We start from the raw sequence: 25,146 nt of genomic DNA, 5'->3' as shown, positions 1-25,146 counted from the left end.
CAGGCAGTCCATTGGACCATCAGGCAGTTAATACCTTGAGGATGTTTCTCCTAATGTTTAGCCAGAATACCCACTCCTGAAATGTCCATCCCTTAGTTCTCATCCTGCCCTCCCACACAGACACATGTCCTAAGAGGGCCGCCTAGGAGTCACGTATCCATGAGCAGATGTGCCTGGCTAGGAAAGGGTTAAATGGCTCGATGGCGTGGATCTTTCCCACAGGACCAGCAGCACAAGGCCCCATGATGGAGTCTCCCACCCATGTGGCAGGCGCACTGAAGCGTTCTCCCAGCCACACGGGAACTGTGCGCAGACAGCTGGCTCCAAGGCAGCCAGGAGCACGTCTCAAGGGTGCCTAGGGATGCTCAAACAGAATGCCTTTGTGACACCGCCTTCCCTCGTCTTCCCTCCAGTGATCCCCAAAGTCACCAAGCACCTGCTTTCCAACCCAGTGTTCACCTGCATTGTCCTTGCTGCCTGCATGGAGATCGCCGTGGTTGCCGGCTTTGCGGCCTTCCTGGGCAAGTATCTGGAGCAGCAGTTCAATCTCACGACGTCGTCAGCCAACCAGCTGCTGGGTGAGTAGCTGGAGCAGGCCACCCATCCCGATGCTGACGCCTCCCTTTGCCATCCCAGGCAGCTGGTGCAGAGCAGGGCTGGTGTCAGGGTGGGCATGGACAGGCCCTGCCAAGGGCCCACACCCCAGCAGGAGCCCACCAGCAAGCGCCCCCTGGAGCGGCTCTTCCTCTGCACCACTGCGGCCCGTTGGTTCACCTGCCTCTTGCTCTGGCCCAGGCAATGGTGGCACTGAGAAGAGGAGCAGCAGAGGCCGTGGCCGACTTGTTCCTGGGCTCTCTGCCGGTCCAACAAGCCAGTGGGAGGAACAAGGAGCGAGAGGAGCAGTGAGAGCAGCTGGGGGCCACGGCAGTTAGACTCGCTGAGGGAGGGGCCTTTGGAGGGTCTTGCCCAAGGCCCCTCCGGAATCTGGAGCCAGCACTGGAGCAGATTACCGCAGGCAGAGGGCTTTCCAGCGTGTGCTCTTCAGACCACGTGACACCCGTTTTATGTCAACTGCACAGGCTTGCTGTTCATCCCCAGGGCCAATTCAAGGTGCTGGAGCTGTCAGGAATGCCCCTGTAGTCTTCTGAGCCCTCCAATAGCCAGAATCAACAGTCAGACAAAAGGGCTGCTTTCCAAAGCTTTATTTCCATTCAACCTGATGAGGCTTACAGATGCTAATTGCCTGAGACTCAGAGGAAAGACAAAGGAACAGTCTACCAGGGGTTTCTAAGGGTTAGGACGTCAGTTGGTCTCTGTTTGGAGAAAAGCGTGGCAAGTCTCTGAACTTAAGGAGTAGGAGGGGAAATTCTCCCCCTTTCCCATGGGGCCTCGGGGCGGAGCTGCTGGCATCGAGCCAAACGGGCTGAGCACCTCAGCTCGGCTCCCACAACCTCTCGCTTGATGCTGCGCCTCGCTCAAGTTGTCCCTCCCTTTCCATGCCAGGGTCAGTTTCACTCCCAGGAATATAAGCTGGGGGGGGCTCCCCCTCTATCTGCACCTCTGAAAACTGAGGGGCATCCTCTCCCACAGACTCTATCTCCTCCTCAGACTCAGAGCTACTTTGGGACTCTATGGGCTCAGATCCAACCCTGACAGGAGCTTACCCAGAAAGCCCTCAGTGAGTTGTTGTAGAGGTTTCCCTCTTCAATGAAGGGAAGTGTGGGGTAACCCACCGCTGTTCTGATCTGCCAGACAGCCCTTTGTCCCGGTGATGGCAGCTCTCCTCAGTGCAGATCCAGTATGCAAGTTGCGCATTGGCATGCATCTCGTGTAAAACTAAGCTGTGCTCAGCCGGTGATGCCCAGACAGGCCATATCACAGCCTGATATCCTTGCTCATCGAGCTTTCAGAATGCGCGTTAGCCAGCGCATATGGACAGACGTCATCTGCACAAAATGGCAGAGAATAAATGGGGTCATGCCTGGCCTCTGTAAGCAGAGCTGGAATATGGAAGGGAATGCATGCACACACCACCCACACCCCTCCTGTCCCTCCCTTGTGCCTACAGGTCCCACCCACCCCTGGGTGCTTGCTTAGTTTGGCTTCCTGGTATTTCTCCCCGCTCTTCTGTGTGGCCTGATAAAGGACCTCATGCCTCCCATTTAATCTGGCACATCTCCGTTTGGAAATGCAGCCAGCAAGAGATCGGTGGCGAGGGCTGATCCGGAGCAATTGCCACCCCCCACCCCACACACACATTGCAATGACATTTTCTGTCCAAAGCTCCCTGCTTCGGTTTCTCTCGCACTGTCTCTTCCTGTGTGTCCATTAGTACTTTGGCACAAATGCTGTTAGAGTATCTGCCCAGATATATGAACATGAAGATTAGGGGAGCAACTAAGCAGCCTGCTGGGGAACAAAAAGATTCCTTATATGAATGCAAGAACTGCGGGAGGCAGGGGGCTGGACTTGAGGGTCTTATAGGCCCCTTCCAACCCTCCTATTCTATGAGGCCCCATCTTAGGTGAGGCGTTGTCCCTTCTCTTGCACAAAGCGGGGAATGCACCTCATATCATGGCACCTGCTATAATACATGCGTCCATCAACTAAAAACCATTTCTAGATTTATTTGTTACATTGATACCACATCCTTTGATGCCACGTTTTATCCGCACATCAACCCTGTGAGGTGGGAGATGGTGACTGGCCCAATTGAGCCCCATAGCTGAATAGGGATTTGAACCTGGGTCTCCCCCATCAGGAGTCCTTTGCAACCTTCTGCTGTTTCTGCAGGCATGACGGCCATTCCCTGCGCATGTCTGGGCATCTTCCTGGGAGGCCTCTTAGTCAAGAAGCTGAGCCTCTCTGCACTGGGAGCCATTCGGATGGCCATGCTGGTCAACCTGGTGTCCACAGCTTGCTACGTCTCTTTCCTCTTCCTGGGCTGTGACACGGGACCCGTGGCTGGGGTGACTGTTCCCTATGGAAACAAGTGAGTATAAGAGAGACAATTTGTTACCAGCGATGTGGGCTTTCTGGCAAATTTAGAACGTGAAACTTTTGGGGAAGTTCCCCCAGGCCCTGAATAGATTGGGATCTCATTTAGCAAGTGTGAATTATATTTACAAGAAACACTTAGGGTTTTCTTTTAAGTGCTTCAAGAGTATCTGAACTGGAAAAAAAAACTGATTAGGGGAAAAAATCAATAAGTGCAGTTAACTCTGCTTCCCTGGTACAAAAAGAAATATTACAGTGTTCTGCATTTCATTTTTAAAAAAATTAAAGCAGCAATTGGTTTTCATATTTAACTGAATAAAACTCTCTTTAATGAACTCATCATAAAATGCATCAGATTTTCCAGACTTCTAAGCCTTCCCATGGGGGATTGCTTTGGAGGGGCCTTCTCTGTACAATTAGGACCCGATATGCTGTTGAATGCAAAGATTCTTGTCCACGGCTTCTGTTTGATCATGAGAGCAATCTAAGGGCCAAAACAGATGTTATGCAAGGGATCTGTGATTGGTTCTCACAATTTTCTTTCTTTCTTTCTTTCTTTCTTTCTTTCTTTCTTTCTTTCTTTCTACCTTAATGCTGTTTCAGGGGATTCTGATTTAGATTGGTGCACCAGCGCTGGGATGGTGGTGTTATATACACACTTACATATGTGCGTGCACACACACATACACACACATCTAAAACACTTGTCCTCCAGCTGCTGTTAGCCCCATTGGATCAGGTTTTGCCTGGAAAACTTTACCCCAGGGGTGTCGAACTGCTTTTTGCTCATGGGCCCAATTCAATTTCAGAGAAGCTCTCAGTGGCCACGGGGGGGGGGGGGTGACACAGAAGGGGCCGGAGGAGGGACAAAAATTACCAAAGATACCAGCCTATTGTAGCTTAAAGCTCTGACCGCCAGTACCTAAGGCTTAGGAGAGGCATTTCAGCTTTTTAGGATGGGGGGAAAGAGCAAATGCCTGGAAACCATCAAGCAGTTGGGGGGGTTGGGGGGGGCTTCTGGGGATCCCTAGAGGCTGTGTTGGAACCCCAGGTGGGCCAGAAACACCCCTGTTTCACTCCCAACAGCATATTGGCTGGGATGAAAAAGCACAAATTCATGGAGGATCAGACTGTCAATGAGAACTAGTCGGTATAGTTGTATGCTCCCTCCAGGATCAGCGTCAGCACACCTCTTGAGTTCCAGCTGCTGGAGAACACGGGTGGAAGGGTGCTGTTGCCCTCACGTCCCACTCGTGGGCTTCCCAGAGGCATCAATTCGGCCACAGTGGCAAGCAGGGTGCTGGACTAGAGAGGCCCTGGTCTGATCCAGCTGGGCTTTAGTGTTCTTATGACATAAAGGCTTTGAGCATCTCTTAGCTTCTCAGTGCCAAGGCAGCCTCCGCTGAACATCACTTCTGGTTTTCCCAGCATGCATCTGTTCCAGCCAAGAGGAAAGATGGCTGCTCAGTATAATTAACCTCCATCTGTCAAACCCTGGAGTTCCTTCCATTCCTTTTTCACCTTCTGTGCGATCTGTACCTATAAGGACTTCTGAGCTTGTTGGAAGCAAAGGTTTCCTGGGCGAGAAATAGTGCTGGATCTTCTTCCTTTCTTACTTTCATCTCTCTCCCCACCCCACCCCAAACTGCCCTGCCACCCTTTCCCTCTCTCTTTCAGATCAGGAGCATCTTCCAGCTTGACCCCATATTCTGCCTGCAATAACGACTGTAAATGCCAAACAGATTCCTTCACTCCTGTCTGTGGGGCAGATGGAATCACGTACTTATCTGCCTGCTTTGCTGGGTGCACTAGTACGGTAAGCCATGCTTATTCTCAGAGACAATCTGCATCTGTTGACACTGTTCCAGTGGAGGCTGATGCCTCCGATGCCAGCGGGGTGGTGAATCTGCCCCAGGTTTCAATCAGAACTCTGAAGGAGCTATCCAAGGTGCGAAAGGTGGAATTCAGCAACCTGAGTAAATTACGCATATTTAGTTAAAACATTTATGCGCTGCCTTCTCATAAAAGGGCCAAGAGTGATAGCAACATTTCAAATACAGAGCACATTAGCACAATGTCTCCTATTTAGTATAAATTCATGTACAACTTTTGGCTATTGTGGATCATTTATTCTGCTTCTGCTAGTCATGGGACCCTGAGGCCACATTCCCAACAGCAGGAAAGCAGACCCTGCCAACCCTCTGGTTTCTGAGCTTTCAGGAACCATGCACTTGACTATGTACTTTCAAGCATATATTTTGCATCCATAGGGGCTAGAAACTTAATTTTTTAAAAACCTGGAAGATGGGATTTTCAGGAAGATGAATTCTGCCTTTGTTGCCACCTTTTCAAATCCCTCCCCTTTCCGATTATATTCTACACCCTGAGCACACACACACCCAGCCAGGTTAGGCAGACAAGCCGACAGAATCCCTGCACCACTGCTGTATGCATGGAGCCCAGTGTGTACTGGGGTGCTAATACACAACACTGGTGTTAGAAGAGGACCAGAATCGCATCTCAGATTCCCCTCTAAGACCAGCCAGCCAAAGAAGGTGGGAGCAAGGAGGAGCTCCTGTGGCCAGACACTAGCTTGACCCACACTGCCTCTCTGCAGCTTCCAAGATCAGCGGAGCAGTTTGGGTGGCTGCAACACGGAAACCTCTGCTCCTTGGAGGACAGTGCTTCTGACTCCTGCTGCTGCAGGAACCTCTCCTTCCCAGGAATTCTGCACCTCCCTTCCCCAGGGGGCCTGCTGCACTGTTTGAGAATCACCGTGTTGCTACAGCCTGCTGAATTTTGCTCCTGCAGAATTGCAGCATCCTGCAGCCAAGTTCTCATCCTGCACCACCTCCAGTCGCTTCCCATTTTCTGTGGTGGCAGCTGCTTTTCCTTGAGTCTTCTCCACCAACCCAGCCCCAGAACCAAGTGGAAAAGGAATTGAGCTGGTGCAGGCGAGGCGACCAGCCGCATTAGCAGCTGGGAAGTTCTCCTTTGCAAGGACCACCAGGCAAGGTGTATGTCTGGAGGCGGGGGGAGTGTCTTTGCAATTGCTAACTAGCTATCGCTGGTGAAGAAAACCTGCTCTTCTTCAAGAGGCTCATTTATCTCCAAAGTAACACCTTTCCGGCTACATTTCCTTCATCCTTGCTCCCCCCACAGCTTTCATCTCTCTCGACTTCTCTCAGGAGAGAGGCAATGACAGGCTGTGAATTCAGCAAATCTCTAAAGCTTGACAAAGAAAATAATTTCTCTTTGTTCTCAAAACCCCGATATTTGGAGAGAAAGACAACTAATTTGTGCAGACAAGCCAGAGCTGGTATCTGAGATGTGTGTGTCCCTGTGGGTCGCTTCTTCAGCACTGGAGGCCTTTTAATGCTGCTGAAAAGCAAGGATTCCCCAAGGCCCTGAACAGAGCATGGTTTTCTCCATTTATTATGCTCTATGCCTGTCCACATAGCAAAGGAGGAAAATGTCCGCTTCTCAAAAGGCATGGAGGAAGTGACCACTTCCTGGATTTTTTTATTTTATTTTAATGATTTGGAACACAATTTATTTATTATTTACTGCATTTTTATCCCACCTTTCAGACAGCTATTGTCTCCCAAAGCCACTCTCATCAGGGAGAGGGAGAGAATGAGAGAGAGAGAGAGAGAGAGAGAGACACCCTGGCATGAGGCTTACCAACGAAAAAGACAAGAGACACAGCAGGGAAGGGGAGTGGAGGGAGATCAGTTTTCAAGGCCAGGAGGAGGTGATGAGCTCCAAGCGGGCCTCTAAACATGCTGCAGGCCAGCCAGGCTGATCTTCCCTTGCTGGTCTTCTTGCTGCAGTAGCAATTGTGGGCTCTGGTTCCGTTGGCTGACGGATGGGGCCAGGGCATCCCCCACACACACACACACTTCTGCATTCCCAGGGCAACTGTCCCTTGGAATGGAGTGTTCTTTCTGGCAGGGAGTTTTCCCCAAGCAAATTCCCTGCAGCTGCCATCTTCTCTGGCCGATGGATGGGCCAGGCTGGCCTCCACTTGCCTTGATGTTATTCCTGGGAAATGGGTGCAGACTGCCAATGGCCCTGAGTCCCCTGGCAGATGGCAGAAGCCAGAGCGTGATTCCCTTGTGCACTCCAGTCCCAGGGCGACTGTCAATGTAATTCCACTATAATGGGGCTGGTCACACAACACACTAACCTGCACTCAGTGGTTGACTATGGGTTGTTTTGAAACGTGGGCTGTTTGTTGAACAGTGGGTTATCATGTTGTCTGAACACAGGCAAGGTGGCTTGTTAACCATGAAGTGTGGCTTATTTTTCTCAAATAAGCCACCTTGAGAACCTATGGTTTGTTGTTCAGGGCGGTTAACAAGCCACACTACATGGTTAACAAGCCATGCTGGCTGCATTCAGACAACACGCTAAGCCACGGTTCAACAAACAACCCACAGTTCAAAACGACCCACACTCAACCACTGAGTGTGGGTTAGCATGTTGTGTGAACATCCCCACAGTGTCTACAATGTTTTTTAAGTATACCAACAATGAACCTGTACATGGCTTGGGAGGGGGAATCTTCTGGAACTCAGGCACTCATGTTACCAGCCACAGAGCTGCTCCAGTCCTGGGACAGAGCAGCAAGTCCAAGGGGGGAAGGTGCCCTATGCGCTAGCTGCACCTCTTCTCCCTTTGTAGTGGGCATATGTGTCCCTCCACCCTTTACCTCCTGTCCTCCCAACCCCTGGGATTAGCCCCTAGGTTAGAGCAGAGTCCGCAGCAAGGAACTGCTTGCTTCATTTTTGCATAGCCACTTTTACAGCCCAGTGCTCTGCATGTTTACTTGGAGGTAAGTCCTGTTGCCTTCCATGGGGCATGTTTCCACATCATACCCACCTTCATGGAAGCAAGCCTCATTGAGCTGTGGAATGGAAGCCTCCTAATCATATGGAAGCAGAGAGGACCACCAGCACCATTGATAGTGATCAGGAGTTCTGGAGCCCTGAGAAGATCCCCTCAGGCTTGTTCTGGGAAGTGAGGTGGGGGCGAGAGAAAAAGAGCCATTGGCATTTTCCACCCAGCCACATCATCGGTGGACCGCTCCTCCTACCAGACACCTTGCTTACTTTTTTTGCCTTGTGGCAATTGCACCGCTGTTCTGTCCCTCGCCAAAAATAAGGCCAGATTGACACCTTGTGTCATATCATTACAATCCCAGCACGGTAACGCTATATCCTTCTTGCATATTCCTATCTTGTTGTAGGACACACAATGACATTTGTCGCGGCATATTGGATAACGTGGAATAACAAGCAGGAAATAGCACTACAAAGGCAGTATATCGAATGTGTAACATGCCCCAACAGTTATCAGCGCACCGCAATACCGCTATAAAGCAGTAGGGTAGATTTAGCCCAGGTCAGATTTTCTGTGATCTCAGAAGAGATGGCAAAAACAAGGGGGAAAATACAGTAGAAGATCCATTTGATTCCGATGTCGTGTGTAGACGGCCCATGAAACATGTGTAAACAAACTGAAGCTGTCCCCCAATTAGTGCCTAGTGTGGAAGCACACTGTGTTTGTGAGTGTTTGTCTGCATATTTTCAATCACTGAAGTTTGAAGGCGAATTGGTTAAAATGAGTCCCCACGGCAGAAGTAAAGTGATGCTTCCTACCTCGGCATCCTCAGCGAGCCTTGATTGCATCACATTCCGAAAATGAACTCTATGTTGCTGAACCCACCTAGGGATGTGGGGATCTTGCTGAATGCAAAGAGTGCAGCAGGGCTTTTTATACTGCTCAAACAGCAAAGCTCACCAGATCCAATTATCCCCGATCGCTTCAGCTCTTTCTTTATCTCGCCAGACTGTATTCCTTTGCCGTTCTCTGCTCCAGCGATATCTTCAAAAGCCTTTGCCTCTCTTCTCTTCAGTGAATGTGTGCCATGGCGTCTACGAAGGGCCAAGGTTCTCTGGCGGGAAGTGCAAAATTGCTGCTTTCTGTAGCGGTTGAACAGAAGGTCCTTTTGTTGCTATTGTGGCACACAAGAAAACACCCTTGCAGGCTTGCTTGTTGCCATTGTGCTGCCATTAGGCCCAGAAAAGAGTGGGTACTGCGGGGAGGGGAGAACATGTGGGAGCTTTCTGGAAAAGCAGAAGACTATAAGCCTTAAGGTGCAAGCAGCCACTTTCCCAGAATGACTAAAAAGACTTTTAAAAGCCAGGAAGCGCAGAGCAGGCCTCTCTCTTTTGTGGGGGAAGGTGGCCCATGCAACACAAAGAAGCCTCCATTCTTGGTTACTCCTTTGTTGTGAGAAGAGATGAGCCCCCCTCTGCTCCAGACCTGCTACCAGTCAAGCCTCTCTTCTCCCCTTCTCTAAGTGCATGTGCAGTTCTTAAAATCGCTTCCTTCTGTAACCAAACACCACAGCAAATGCCCTTGGAGGCGCATCCATTCTCTCAGGGTGGCCAAACAGTTGGTGTTTCTTACTGCTCTGACTAGTAAAACTGTGTTCAGGGTCCAAAACATTAGTAAACTCCATATTCTGCCAGGTTTTTCCCAGAACCAAGCTGGTTCTGCCGGGGCTCCACCCTTATTTTAAACTCCCCGTCCTGCCACTTCTGCCTCCAAAGGTGCCCAAGGCAGCTCGCAAGAAGAGAAAAATAAGAACACAGAGACAACCACAGATCAAATAAAAACCAATACGGTGACTAAAACACCATACAGAGGGTAGGAATAAGCGCAGAGCTCCTGACCTGCCAGGTGGTTTCAGGCATCAACCCTGACTTGCCAGCCAGCGCTAGCTCCGGGTAATCCAGGGTCCTTGGGCAAGACACCCTCAGTAGGCCCCCTCCCTCAGTGAGTCTGCCTTCCCACCACCATTGTCACCGGCTGCCCTTGCTCCCCGCCCTCTTTCTCATCTTTGCTACCACTGGCTTGCTTGACAGGCAGACAGCCAGGGAACAAGTCGGCCGTGGCATCTGCTGCTCCTCCTTCTCACCACCCCCATTGTCTGGACCAGAGCAAGCAGGGCCGGCCCTACCGTTAGGCAGACTGAGGCAGTTGCCTCAGGCGGCAGATGCTGGGAGGCAGCAGCAAGGTTTGGAGGAGAGAGCGGTGGGCCACACAGCCTGCCCTTCCAGCCTGAGGGCTGGATCCAATTTCAGAGAAGCTCAAAGGAGCCACACTCCAGTGGTGGGCAGGGCCAAAGGCAAAAGGGGTGGAGCCAAAAATACCGAAAAAAACCCAAACCCTGCATGCTCTAGCTTGAAGAGCTCACTGCCAGAAACTAAATCTTAGAAGAAGCATTTCAACTTGGGGGGGGGGGGGCACAAAAGCCGGGAATCCATCAAACAATGGTGGTTGGGAGAAAGGGGGGGAGGCCAGGGGAAGGAGCTGGGTCCAACTGAGGAGCCCCAGAGGGCCAGCTTGAGACGCCAGGCCTGTGGTTCCCCACCCCTGGGCTAGATGGATTCGGTATAAGGCAGCTTCACACAGGCTTGAAGGAAGAAGTGTGTATCTTCCCTAGCAACTGCTCACTCCTCTGTAGGGAGTTCCTTCTCACACTTTGAACCACGAATCTGGGAAAGCAGCCGGCAACAAGCAGCCTGCAGGGCCAGATCCCGCTGGGCTTGTGTGGCGCTGCAACCAGCTCTCCTTCCTGCCTCTCAGCTACAGGAATTCGCCCCTCCAAACGCCGCTCATTTACTGTCCCACTCTGGTGTTGTTTTCTGAGAAGCTGCATCTGGACTTCAGAAGGATATTGATAGTTTCAGTATCAGAAAGCATAGACTGGAGGCCACGAAGCCGCTGCAAATTAAACTGTTGTGGAACTTCAAGGGTGCCCCAGCATGACAGGCAAAATCTGATCCTGATGGGAACCTGTTTTATTTTAACGGCATCATTTTATTTTCCTCTAAAACCACTGTTTTCAGACTGCAAGGAGGAACTTGGGGATTCTTTGGAAGCTTGCTGGGGCTTCTTCACAGAGAAGATCAGTAATAGGAAGCCGCTCTACATGGAGTCAAACCACTGGCCATTAGTCAGTGGCCATTAGCCGTTGCAGTCCGACCACTAGCCCAGAATTGTCAACACTGGCTGGCAGCAATGGGTCTCTGGGGTTTCAGGCAGGGGTCTTTCCCAGGCCTAACTGAAGACTGGCTCTGGGAACTTACACTGCCATGAATGCCTTAGTTACATCCCATTGGGACCACTGTACCATGCTCTACATGGGGCTGCCTTTGAAAACTGTTTGGAAGCTTCAGCTGGTCCAGAATGCTGGAGTCAGGCTGTTGACCGGGGCACACAACTGCTTTGTTACCTCAGCTTCACTGGTTTCCGGGCACAGTTCAAAGTGCTGGTTATGACCTATGAAGACCTGAACAGCTTGGGGACAGGCTGCCTTCTCCCATACAAGTGTGCTTGGGTTTTCAGATCCCTTCTCTCGGTACCACTGGAGGCACATTTGGTGGGGACGTGAGAGAGGGCCTTCTCGGTAGCCGCTCCCATGCTGTGGAACTCCCTGCTGAGAGAGGCTTGGTTGGCTCCCTCTCTGCTGTCCTTCCACTGGCAGGAAAATACATTTTTATTCAGGCAGGCCTTTGGCATATAGCCAGCCTACTACTGAAGGTTTGTTTGTTTGTTTTTAATTTGCTGATCCTGCTTTTTTTGTGTGTGTGTTTTAATTGTGTTCTTTAATTTGTTTGTTTTTATGCTAAGTTTTAATTAAGATCTCATTTTAATTCGGTTTTTATTGTTAGCTGTGTTGAGTGCCATTCTTTGGCAGAAAAATGGGATCGTAAACAAACAAACTCCTGCATGCAAAGCAGATGCTCGACCACTGAGCTGCAACCCTTTTCCAAGGATCTTGTGTACCACCGAAGGCTTTATATTTATATAATGCTTTCAAATTGCAGGCAAGCTTCCCTGAGAGACCGATGGCCACCCTCTACCAAACTCCTCCTGTGACTTCTCAGCTCCTGGGGAGAGGCGGCTGTGTTCTAAACACAGTTCACACAGGGGAACAGTGATGCCCAACAAGTCTGGCCGTGCTCCAACGTGAACGGAGTGTGCAGCCTAGACTCGGACGTGTCTCAGAATCTTCCGAGGGCTTCCTCAACAAACAAGCCAGTGTGGGAAGGATGCCCTGAATGGGGAACCTCTTGAAAACTGCCGCTCTCTTGGAATGCCTCCTGCAAAGCCAGCCCTGGCTGGTTTTTATTTTTGTGTGTGTCTTTACAGAACTTCTCACTTAACTCTGCTGATGGGAGATTCAGGGCAGATAAAAGGAAGGGCTTCTTTGCACAGTGCGTAGCCAAACTATGGAGTTCGCTACCACAAGACGTAGTGATGGCCACCAACTTGGATGGCTTTAAAGGGGGGTTAGTCAAATTCCTGAAGGAGAAGGCTATCAATGGCTACTAGTCCTGATGGCTATGTGCTACCTCCAGTACCAGAGGCAATGAGCCTGTGGACACCAATTGCTGGGGAACATGGGCAGGAGGCTGCTGTTGCACTCTTGTCTTGTTTGTGGGTCCTTGGTCGATTGCTGGGTGACCACTGTGTGAACAGAATGCTGGACTAGATGGACCCTTGGTCTGATCCAGCAGGGCTCTTCTTATGTTCCGCCCCACCCAGAAATTCTAGAAAGGCAAACTCAAAGGGAGTGAGGGAATCTGTGAATGGCACACAAAGGCTCTTTTCAACATTCAGTGCTGGCTAGAAGATCAAAGGGAACGTGGTCCTTTCTTCCCTTTCTGACTGCATGTTGATTGTGTGGTTCCAGCATCCAGCCCCTGCATAAATCCCCTCCAAAGCCAATGCCATCCACTGTCCTTCTGGGGTGGGGGTTCTGCTATCAGCATTGCCTCCGCCGACACTCTGCAAGAGGAGGATTTGACTTGTCTCCTCATTGTTCTGAGGCTACAAAAGGAGGCTACAAAGGGCCATGCAAATTTACTTTTTAATGTACTCCGGCATAATTAGGAGAGGTGGGTGGAAAGTGAAGGGGAGGGTAAATCAAAAAGTAATTAGAAGCTTTAATTTGGAAATGTTTTTACCTAACGCAGGAACGCAGATTCTTCCTTTTATCCTTGTATTCACAAGGGGTCTGAGCCAATGGTAATTTTCTTGCAACCGTGCTTATTTCAAAGACTTAGAAGAGCCAAGCGGAAAGCGCAAAGGGAAGGGGAAGTCGCACCACTTATCTAGGGCTGGTTATATAGAGTCCTTATAAAGAGTCCTGACCGCTCTGCTCCTTCCAGATGGCAGAGGAGGGGGGGTGCCATTTCCCTGCCTCGTGTCTGACTTCTTTGCTTCCAGTGTAAAAAGCCAACATTGCAGTGGCGGAGTTACAGTCATTATTTCTAAATGTGCATCTCTACGTATAACTTAGCCTATGCAAGTGTTATGCACATTGGAGTCCTCTATTTTTGGCGATGCATAAGGAGAGCGTGAGCATCCTGAACCAGGCCACCCTGCCTTTTCTTCCAGAATCTCACGAGCTGCGCATGCCTCAGTTTGGTCCCAGCCGAGAATGCCACGGTCATTCCTGGGAAGTGCCCCAGCCCCGGATGCCAACAAGCCTTCCTGACATTCCTCTGCGTGATGTGCATCTGCAGCATGATTGGAGCCATGGCTCAGACGCCCTCCGTCATCATTCTGATCAGGTGAGGCTCTTCTAGCGTTGGGGGGATTCTCAGTTTAGGGAGAAAAAGAACTGAAAAGCGGGCACAGAGGCCTACAACGGATGGTCAGAGTACTTCGCATTTCAGTACCACTCTAGAGTGTTAATAATACATGTTGCATACATTAGGTTGGCTCCCAAGGTGTCCACTCAAGGAAGATGCCTTTCCACTCACAGAGGATGCGTGCCTTGAGCGGAAGGGCACCTTCGGATCCAACCCGTCATCTTGTTGCAGTGCTTACAACAGCAACCCTGTAAGGTAGGTCAGTGTTATTCAGCCCATATTGCAGGGTGGCAGGGAGGCTGAGAGAGAGCAGCTTGCCTAAGGCCACCTATTGGGATCATGGGAGAGGTGAGATTCAAACTCGATTTTTTTAAAAAAAATCAAAATTCAGTCCTGTAGTCACTGTGGTACTGCAGCTGTGGTAGTGGGGTATAAAATCAACAGTGTTGTGGGGAGGGAGAAAGAGGAGTCCCCCCCAAACCTCCATGCACCTGTGACTTACATATTCTCTTAAATTCAGTGGTTTTTAAAGAGCTGTCCCTTGTTCAGGACATTCGCAGTCAGACCAAATGCCATTGGAGGACGTCTAAGAAGAGCTCTCCTGCAACAGGCTAAATGTGCGTCCAGTCCAGCCTTCCCCAACCTGGTGCCCTCAAGATGTGTTGGACTACAATGCCCAGCATCCCCCAGCCAGCTGTCAGTGGAGGCTTGTGGCTCCAATGTCAGTGGGGTGGTGAATCCTCTACTGGTTTCAGTCAGAACTCTCAAGGAGCAAATCACCTAGGAGAGCTCCTTGAGAGTTCTGACTGGTTCTGACTCCAGCATGGAGCAGATTCCCTGCCCTACTGAGATTGGAGCCACCAGCCTCCACTGCCCAAAGCCACGCCCCTCCACACTGGACACGCCCCTCCCCAAGCCAGATCACATCATTTCTGTGCTGCACATTGAGGAGGGGAGCCAACCCCTCGCCACACAGCACAGAAGCTGTTTTGCTTTTGTTTTGTGTGTGTGTGTGTTTTGGTACTGCCAGTCGCTAAGGATGTGGCCCCAGTGGGGGTAAAAGTTTCCTTGCCATCATTGTGGGGGCGAGGGTCTCTCTGTCCAATTTGTCTCCCTAGACCAGTCATGAAAGGTTGTCACAGAGAGGAAGGCCAGGATCTCTTCTCGATCATCCCAGAGTGCAGGACACGGAATAATGGGCTCAAGTGACAGGAAGCCAGATTCCGGATGAACATCAGGAAAAGCTTCCTGACTGTTAGAGCAACACGACAATGGAACCAATGACCCAGGGAGGCGGTGGGCTCTCCCACACTGGAGGCATTCAAGACGAGGCTGGGCAGCCATCTGTCAGCGATGCTCTGACTTGGATTCCTGCATTGAGCAGGGGGGCGAACTCGATGGCCTTGTAGGCCCCTTCCAACCCTACTATTCTGTGATTCTATAGTTTTATAAGTATCTACCACATGTGTGTTTTTCTCCGCACTCACCCCTCAGGGCCTAGGTAGAAGGGCCAGCGTCAAGGGCAGGCATGGTTGGGCGCCGGTCAAGGGCCCGCACCACAGCAGGGGGCCAGGTGACAAGAGTTGCTCCTCCTCTTCCCCATCGCGACCTGCTTGTTCACCCGCCTCTCGCTCTGGCCCAGACGATGGAGCTGGTGAGAAGGAGGAGCGGGAGATGCCATGGCCGACTTGCTCCCTGGCTCTCCGTCTGTCGAGCAAGAATGAGGCAGCAATGATGTGGAAGAGGCAGGGGAGCAACAGCAGCTGATGATAATGTGGTGAGAAGGAAGACTCCCTGAGGGGGGGGCATGGAGGGTGACTTCCCAAGGGCCCTCCGAAACCCGGAGCCCATTGTGTGAACTGCGTGGCTTGCAGCTGTTTCAGGGAAATGTTGCCCCTTTCATCCTAGGAGCGGGGAAGGGCAGTTTTCCTCAGGAGCGCAGCGCACTTGGAGGGAGGATGTGACGCTGCTTTCCCCAGCCGCTCTCCTGACTGAAACCGTCCTCCCCCACCTCGCGCATCCTGCAATTAGCAAGCGTGGGGAAAGGTCCCAGTGGCGCCAACAGGCGTTTGCTTCTCCCCCCACCCCCCATTACTAGTCACAGCACAAGGAGTGGGGCTTTTTGTCAGGACTGTGACTGGGGAGGGGCAGGTTAAACCACCCCTCCCTGTGAACTGCAGTCCCAATGCAAATTATACCTACCCACCTTGGATTAAGTTTTTAAAATTCTGTGACGTGGCTGCAAGCCACGCAACTCACATAACATGCAGTTAGGCACTAAATGGTCTTTTTTCCTACACCAAAAAGCCCCAAACGCTTCATTTTCTCCTCATAGGAAAGGTGCTCCAACCCCTTGACTGTTTTGGTTGCTCTTTTCTGTGCAGGCTGCCAAATTTAGTGTTTTATTTCCCAAATAGGCCAATTTCTAGTGCAGCATTCAGTTTAATTACGAGCAAAGAGTGCGATACGATGCTCTCCCATGCTCGCATCCCAGCGGTGCCTTGAGGACGAATGAGCGGCTTCCCATGGCACGAAAGATGCCTGTGAGGAGCTAATTAGTGCTTGCTCTGAAGGTGCTACTAGCCCAGCTTCAGAGCAGAAAGCTGTGATTGCGCCTAGCTTTCATCTCCCCCAATTCGAAGCCAGTCCAAACACTAACTTCCCTTTTATGAGCAATGCGCCTGAGTACCAAAAGCTCCTTATCCAGCCCTGGCTGGCCAGTCCTACAGCACTTAGGACGTGAGGCTCGGAGAGTGCCTTTGAAGTGGACTGTAGTTCATGAGAGTTTATCCCAGAATAAATGGGCTAGCCTTTAAGGTGCCACAGGGCTCTTTGTAGTTTTGGCTGCAACAGAGTAACACAGCTGGGAATCATCTCCATGTGAATTCACTCTCTCTGCCTTCCCTGTGATGTCCTAACATTTTAGAGTTTGTTTTTATTTTATTTTTTTTAAAAAACCAGCAAGGTCTTCCTGGTGCCAACATTGTCCCTTTTTGGCATCAGGTTAAGACTTTCCTCTGCCCCCAGGCATTTGACAGCATGCGATGGAGCTTTTTAATGTTAGTTTTTTATTGGGTCCTGGTAGTTTTAGTGTTAATTATTTTTTTTTACCATTCAAAGTGCTCTAAATATTTGTGTGCTAAAGGGTTTATATTATGTTTCATCACGTTGTCAACTGCCCAGAGAGCTTCAGCTATTGGGTGATACAGAAATGTAATGAATGAATGAACAATATTTAGAGTACAATCCTATGGTCCAGAGTGTCCCAGGGACCATAGGATTCTTTGGAGGCCCTCCTCCAAGGTCATAGACACTGCTATGACCTTGGAAGGGCAATGCTGGAATCCAGTCCCCCCCCCTGCCTGCTCACAGCCACCATGGAAAGAACCATGCTGCCTGCTTTCTAAATCCTATGGTCTCTCCAGCCTCACCAGCAAACCTCTGCTAGATGGGCCCAGAGGACTGTGTAGAGATAAAAGGGGATAAAAGGAGGACGTTCTCTGTTGGTCCTCCCACCCTGGCAGCAGCAGCCCGACAGAGCATTAGATACTTGGAAACCTCCAAGATCGGAAGCTTCTGTCTAACAAGGGCACAATCCATAATTTATTTAAAATACTTACACATTGCCTTTCATCTCACGGTATAAGGGAGTTTTACAAAATTTATTTTTTAAAAAAAAATATTTCTTGACTGTCTTTCAGGGCAGAAGCCCTCCCAAGGCGGCTCACAGCAATACAATACATAAGAAAATTAAAATATTAAAAGCGATAAAAATATAAGCACAATAAAGTAGCAATAAAAGCAACAATAAAAGCCGATAATAAAACTAACAGCAGCAGCAAAAACAGCAACAACAGCAATCGTATCAAGAGAAGGCCACGGTCACATAATTCGTTTTCAAGACCTTCTTAAAAGCCTGCAGTGACGGAGCATGGCAGACCTCCGATGGCAACTTGTTCCAAAGGTGTGGGGCCACCGCAAAGAAGGCGCTCTCTCACATGTGGTCACCCACCTGACTGCTCTCATGGGGGGGGAAATGCAAAGGGACTTTCTTTTTAATAAAACCACAACAAAAAGACAAGGTATACAAAATAGGCGGCAACAACTCCCGGCTTCATAAATCCATTTAAAATGCCTGGGCAAACAAATACGTTTTGACCTGGCGCTGAAAAGACTATAATGTCGGCACCCTGTCACAACTCCATGGGAAGGGTGTTCCACCATCAGCTTCATCAGCCCGACCTGTCAACTGTTTGTTTAGTAGCAATCCACCTCCGAGTACCAGATGCGCGGGGCGGGGTACAGAAAACATGAGAGGGCTTTTGTGCTCATGTCCTGCATGTGATCTTTCTGGTGGCACCTTGCTGACCACTGTCAGAAGCAGGATGCTGGACTAGAGGGACTGATCTAGCAGGGCTGCTTTTATGTCTGGCATATAATCATATGGATTTATGTGAAAGTCAGGGGTAGCACACCTCTCTCATCCTAAGGGCTGTGTTCAGTTTCGGAGAAGCTCTCACAGGCCGCATTCCAGTGGTAGGAGAGGCATTTCAACCTTTTAGAGTGGAGGAAAAACTGCACAAAAGGCAGGAAACACCAAATGATTGGTGGTCAGGGGAAAGGAGGTGGGGCCAGGGGAAGAAGGAGGTATGTTCCCCTCAGGGGAACTCTGAGGGGCCGGATTGGGACCGCAGACTTTCCCCACCCATGCCTTAAGGAGGGAGGTGCAAATCAGCAAACCTTGAGTTCTATGAATTCCATCTGGAAGTTCATTCTGACTCAAGTCCGTATCAGATTGTGCCTTTTGTTTCTTGCTTTTTCTTTCTGGATGAAAATCCGCAGATACTTTTGCAAATATACGCATCAGTTGTACACATCACTGAACTGTATGCATCCTTCTCCTGTTGATTCAAGCATATTTGTGCACATTTTTCAAAACTGCGCATTTTTTCCTGTGCGTTTTTCAAATATATGCATGCCATTGAATGCATTTTTTTTGGTCCGCAAATCACATTGCAAGCTCGGAAATGTATGGACTTCGATTGCAGATTACGTCCGAGTCTGTGTTTGATCCAGAAAGTGTGAACTGGGTAAATCCAGATCAAACATGAACTGAAACATATTTCTCATGTATCCCTAGCCTTAAGCGGTGGCTTACAAGGGTTGTGATTTGCAGGCGGAAGGTTGGGAACAAGAGTGGGAGGGAACAAAGCCCATTGATTATCTTATTTTTTCAAGATATGACCATGTCATCCTGGCTAACAGCAAAGCACAGCTATAGGGGGTAGTGGGGGTCTTTTAATTAAAGCAATGTGAAGATAGGAATCCCTTTTTAAATTTAATTTTTACTTTCTTGCTGGAATATCTCTTCTGTACAGAACAGTGAGCCCTGAGCTGAAATCATATGCTTTGGGGGTCCTCTTCCTTCTCCTCCGATTGTTAGGTAAGTAAAACCAAAGTAGTTCTTTTAATTCTGCGCTGTTAAAACTGCTCAGGCTGTTGTCACTTAAGTTAATGCTTAAGGATATGTGGCATGGTCAGCTACAACGACGGTGTCCGCACTGCTACAGCATCAAATGTTGCCAGACTACATCAGTGGATACTAGTCAAGAAAGATGGCAATATGCTCTCTCCAGTATCAGAGGCAGTATGCCTGTAGATCAGGTGTGGGTAGGGATGGCAGAGAATTCCACCATGGAGAATTCCTTTCAAATGAGGCCAGATGCTTTGGGATTCGCGGCAGAACAGCACACTCACTCCGCCTCCCGAGGATTTCCGGCGAAACGGAACTCCAGCTCTGTTGCGCTGGTGATACTCTGTGAGGAATACAGCCGCAAATGGCGTAGTGGACTCCACTTGCGGCCATGAAGCGCTGTTTTTTACCTAATTGCAGCCGTAAAAAACGCCATTTGCGGCTGTACTCCTCACAGAGAAATGGTAATGGCGGCTGCCATTACAGTATCACCAGCGCAACGGAGCTGGAGTGCAGCTCCGCGAAATCCTCTGGAAGCGGAGCCGCTCCGGAGGATTCCGGGGGGGGAGGAACAGATCACCTTCCCCCCCCCCCAGCAGAAAAGACCACGGAACAGACAGTGAGTAATCTGTCCATCCCTAGGTGTGGGGACCCTTTTTCAGCCTACGGCCTGAAGTGGTTCTGGGCAAGCATGCCAGAGGTTGCATGCTAGCAGTGGGCTAGCAGCCTCAATGTGATTGTCCACTCTTCATTCACTCACTCACGCCTCATCCCTCTGCTGCTGTGATCAAGCTTTTTTAAAAAGCCTCCATTGGTGGCAATGGAGGCTTTCAAAAAGCACGATTGCAGCGAGAGAGGGGTGATTTTCCCAGGGGGGGTCACAGCATTGGGGAGGGGAGGGTTAGCCAGCAGCACCACCTGCCGCCAAAAATGCCCTAGGCTGTAATTAGGTTTTTTTAAAAAAGGCCTCCATGGTCATCAATGGAGGCTTTTTTAAAAGCCTCACTTGTAGGATGGGAGAGAATGGATTGCTCCTGCTCTCTCCCATTTTACACGGGAGGCTTTTTAAAAAGCCTCCATTGGTGACCATGGAGGCTTTTAAAAAGAAAAAGCCTAATTGCAGCCTAGGGGCATTTTTGATGGAAAAATTGCACCTCCCCCATTGCAATCAGGAGATAAGGGCGGAAGCCAGAAGGAGGCCTCCCACAGGCCAGATATGGCCTGTGGACTGCATGTTCCCCACCCCAGCTCTAAATACCGGTTGCTTAGGAACACGAGTGGGAAGACCCCTGCTTGTGGGCTACCTAGAGGTGCCACGTTGGCCCCTCTGGGAACAGAATACAGCCTTTGGTCTGATCCAGTAGATCCGGCTTTCCTTAAATCCTTAAAGGGCTCCGAAGATGTCCCCTTTACATATGTTCCGGCTGGTATGAGTATTTCTTTTTTTCTACCTGCACAGGTTTTATCCCACCTCCCCTGATCTTTGGAGCAGGAATTGATTCCACATGCCTGTTCTGGAGCACATTCTGTGGCGAACAAGGAGCGTGTGCTCTGTATGACAACGTCGTCTACAGGTACCTGTATGTGAGCATCGCTATCACCCTAAAATCACTTGCATTCATCCTGTACACCACCACTTGGCAATGCCTGAGGAAGAACTATAAGAAATACATCAAGAACCACGAAGGTGGGCTCAGTACCAGTGAGTTCTTCGCCTCCACGTTGACCCTGGACAATCTGGGACAGGACCCCATTGGCCAGAACCCATCCCATAGGACAAAATTTATCTACAACCTTGAAGACCACGAGTGGTGCGAAAACATGGAGTCTGTTTTATAGTGACTGTAAGGGTGGGTTGTTAACCCAAAGGTCCTTTTTAAAGTTGAAAAAGAGAGAGTGACGAAAAAATGTAATATAATACCCAAAGACATTTTGGAAAGTACAAGCAAAATGGCGGCCACCATTGTATCTCAAAAACTATTACAATGTTCCAAAATACTCTCATACATCATTAGGGACAGAGGTGGACCTCTGCCCTTTTCTCAAAAGCAGGCGCAGGCAAGATTCGAGAGAACAGGATCATTTTTTAAGTCTGGCATGAGACGTGGAGATGTGAAGCTGAACATCAATGCACCAGACACATCGGCCGGTGGCTGCCAACGTTTTGGGATCCAGTATTCTATCGAGAGCTGAGCAGATGACTGTCCTTGGGCATAAAGGCAAAACAAACAAGCAAACCGCAAAGCAGAATGAAGACGCAAGCCACAGCAATGTCCAAAATATGCGCTATTTGAAACTCGAGCACCACTGGGGTAATCTTTGCAATACACGCTAGAAAAGGATGTAAACTTGGGGGCTATCCAGTCCCAGCATTCTCTTCTCTCCTTCCCCCTCTCCCTCTGACATCAAAGAGGGAGCCATGTTGGAATTACTCAGCTGATTCAACTTCATCCTCACCAGCCACAATTCCAGACAGCAGCTGAAATGGCCCAAGGCATCACGTGTCATGTCGCCACTCTTGAAGCACCAGCATCATTTAGTTAACATATTTCAGAGTCTGGTTCCATTCTGGTTTGGGAATAGGCTGGGGTGGGGTTTCCTGGCCGTGCTGGAAAAGGGTTTTTTGGTGGGGGGAGGGGGGCATTGGATTGCATTCTGTAAGCTTTTAAAATTACACAAGGATGAAGATGGTTGAAAGATGAAGACGGATGTTATGGTTCAAACGTGGCAGAGGTGTGATTGAGCCATCACTGCCTTCCTAACACATGTACATTTTTCTGTCCTGGTACGAGCTCTGAAAAAACAACTGTTTCTAGTATAATAGAGTTTAAACCAGGGAAAAGTGGGCCATGACGGGGGGAGCACAGTAGGCTCCTATACCCTGAGCAATTTTTAAATCTTTTTTTTTCCAGGTTGAGTGAAGGGGGTACAGCGAAAAATGAACAAATACATAAATATATGTGCCACTTTAAAAAAGAAAAGAAAAAGAAGTCCGTGACATGGGGGCAGGGTTGAGGGCAGACACAGCATCTTACCGTGGGAAGCATCTTGCTGATCCAACATTCTGTTTTGTGGTGCTGTCTTATAGGGCCGGGACAAAATGCCCCCTCCCCAATTCACTGCCCTATTCAAGGATAAGGAAATGGAGGAGCAATTTGGGCCATTTTTCAGAGGTGGGCAATTGAATCTAAATGTTGGGGGGCGCTTACCTTTACTAGCTGTATGCTGGCTGTGTCTCTCATAAAGTTTTAAAAATCTCTCTCCCTCTGCAGTAAACACACACACACACAGAGAGAGAGAGAGAGAGATCTGGGGCTGTGGGCTGCCCGCCCCCATTATTATCCCCCCAAATGCCTCCTGTGGCATCATTCCAGGGAGGTATTCTGGGGTGGAGTAATGGCAGTCATCTGACCGTGGCACTCTCTCTCTCTCTTTGTCTCTCGCTCTCTCTTTCGTTGCCAGAGAGGGAGAGAACTTTTTAAACATTTAATAAAGAAACAGCTAGCATACATCTAGTAAAGGTAAGTACACACACACCCCAAAATGTTTTGATTTCGTGTGTGTCCCCCACCTCATGAAACAACCCTCCACATCTTGGGAGTCTCTTTCAGCACCAGCATCTCCTTCGGTTCAGGCCACCCCTAGGTGACAATATGTCGTAGTATCAGCTGCTCAGATAAAAATCACTCTGCAGGCAAGTGAACTGTTGTGCCTGTGATGTGATGTGTGTCTTCACCGTACACAGTTATCTTCACCTGCCCTCAGTCTTTCTGTTGCATATGCAGTGCACACTTGTGTGCATTCCAGCCTGTGTCAGCCCTTAAGTCACTGGCAGGGTTCCGTATGCAGAACTGTTAAAACACACACACACCGTCCCACTCCCTGTCCCTGCTGCCCTCTTTTCACCTACCTGCAGATTTTTTCCAATATAATTGATGCTTTCTCGTATCTGGATACCTCGTCAACTTTACCTGCAATAGAGGAGTGTCCAGTGCAGAGGAGGCTAACACAGGAGTGGGCCGAAGGTACCACAGGATCTACTGGTAGATCTCTGGGTGATCTGCAGTAGATCACCAAAGACACAATTGTTTAACGATAGCAGTACCAAAATTACTCCCCCACCCTCCCAAACACGCACAGACACACTACGTTCTCCTGCTGAAATAAAGAAAGCTTGGGATAACCAGGAGTGGACTTCTGTGTGGAAGGACTGTGAGCTCCATTCAGTTCTGGTACTCCAAACAAATTCCTGGACTCAGAATTCTTTAATTCTAAGTGTATGTCTTTTGCACCAGCCTTGCTGGATCTTGGGTTTCTAGTAAAAAGAGATCTTGCAGTCCTGAAGTTCCTGGGCTAAAAGGTTCATCAAGCCTTCCCCAACATGACGCAGCCCAGATGTGTTTGACTACAGATCCCATCATCCACAGCCAGTGTGGCCACTGGGTGGGTGTGATGGGAGTTGTAGCCCAACACTTCTGGACAGCGCCAAGTTGGGGAAGGCTGGTTTACAAGAACCGGAGAGGGAGAAGCAAGCAGGTATTTGCTGTAGACCAAATACATATAATTGAAAGGAACTGGTTGGTTCTGTGCTGTTTTTCTAATTGCTCTTGATTATTAGTTCTTCGCTTATTGTAAATCTAAAATAATTAAAACTGATATTTTAAAAAAGATGCTATAAAGGGAGTGAAGGTGAGGAGGCTACCTGAAGAGAACAAGATGGGTTAAAACAAGGGTATTGTTGGACTCCAGTTCCCATGAGCCTCAGCCAGCATGGTCAGGGGTGGGAATGACGGGAGTTGTAATCCAACAAATCTGGAGGGAGACAGGTTCCCCACCTGGGTTAAAGGAATGTCAGCATTGTGTACTATTTCACGGTTTGTTTTTGTACAGGAATCCATGACTTTGTTTCACAGGGTGATAGGAGCTGGATGCATGTCGGTTTCAAATGGGAATTTAGGGTGTGTGCAAATGGGTCTCACCCTGTGTCTTCCTTGAATGGCAACTCCTCAATTCCTACTATCACTGGTTTTGAAAAGCCCTCAAGTTCCAAAGTAGTTTGCATGGGACAGACGGGGAGCGAGGATGCGTGGAGGGGAAGGGTGTGATTTGAGAAATGTGTGTCCCAAGCAACACTTGGGACACAGAGTCAGTTGTGTGATTTCTCTGGGTGGCGCGTGGGGCTCAGAGCCACAGACCTGTCATGCCGATACGTTGTCTCGTAAATGCAAATCTACATGCATTATGCAGAATTAGATGCCAGGACTCTGGACTGTGTCACTTATTACAAAACAGCCTTTAAAAAAGCCCCTTCTCTGTATATTGGGAATGAGGAGGGAGAAGGTGGATGTCAAACCCTTATCTCTGATGTTCTAGCTGTGCTGCACGCAGGGAGCTGGGATTTCTTTTCCCCATGGGGGAGCATTCAAAAGTCCAACGCACACCCCACATTTTGAAGTGTGCCTCATTCTGCATAAGGGGAAGATGGGCTCTCAAAGAAACCAGGCTTTCTAAATGGGTAATGTTGATTAAGCTCAGTTCAGGGACCAGTTTGGGGGCAGGGTGGGCGTATGTGTATGTAAAGGTTGCTGTTTGCTTGTGATGAAGAGGGTGATGTCAAAGCTCCACCGTGAGTGTGTGGGTGCCCCAATGCTCGACCCAGTACGGGCTCCAGATTTTGGAGGGCCCTTGGGCAAGACCCCCGTCATTGCTCCCTCTCTCCCCCCGTGAGCCTGCCTTCTCGCCAGCATTGTCACCTGCTGCTGCTCCCCCCCCTCCTCATCATGGCCACCCCCTGCTTGCTTGCCAGGCAGAGAGCCAGGGACCATGCAGACCGTGGCATCGACCGCTCTTCTTTCACACCACCACTGTTGTCCAGGTCAAGTGAAAAAGTTGCAATGAACTTTTTTGCAATGCTGGTGAAAAAGTTGCAATGAGGAGGAGGAGGAACAGGTCCAGGCACTCTTGTCAGTAGGCCCCCTGCTGAGGTGTGGGCCCTCCATA

General features: G+C 49.6%; 1 protein-coding gene across 3 annotated transcripts in view; it reads left to right on the top strand.

The window, feature by feature from the left end:
* SLCO3A1 (solute carrier organic anion transporter family member 3A1) overlaps positions 1-23,720 on the top strand; it is a 163,460-nt gene extending 139,740 nt beyond the window's left edge. For all 3 annotated transcript variants that reach the window (XM_084817438.1, XM_084817439.1, XM_084817440.1), the window contains exons 5-10: positions 414-578; positions 2,794-2,992; positions 4,675-4,813; positions 13,477-13,652; positions 19,052-19,116; positions 20,606-23,720. In XM_084817438.1, the coding sequence (XP_084673564.1) occupies positions 414-578; positions 2,794-2,992; positions 4,675-4,813; positions 13,477-13,652; positions 19,052-19,116; positions 20,606-20,985 (1,124 nt within the window). In that variant the 3' untranslated portion in view covers positions 20,986-23,720. The remainder of the gene's footprint in view (positions 1-413; positions 579-2,793; positions 2,993-4,674; positions 4,814-13,476; positions 13,653-19,051; positions 19,117-20,605) is intronic.
* The last annotated feature ends 1,426 nt before the right edge of the window (positions 23,721-25,146 follow it).

The sequence above is a fragment of the Heloderma suspectum genome, chromosome 11 (assembly GCF_057233095.1).
Source record: "Heloderma suspectum isolate Gila_16-S chromosome 11, 16-S_ref, whole genome shotgun sequence".
NCBI classification, from domain to species: domain Eukaryota; kingdom Metazoa; phylum Chordata; class Lepidosauria; order Squamata; family Helodermatidae; genus Heloderma; species Heloderma suspectum.
The sequence above is the reverse complement of the archived record's forward strand: the minus strand, read 5'-3'. Positions and strand labels throughout refer to the sequence as shown.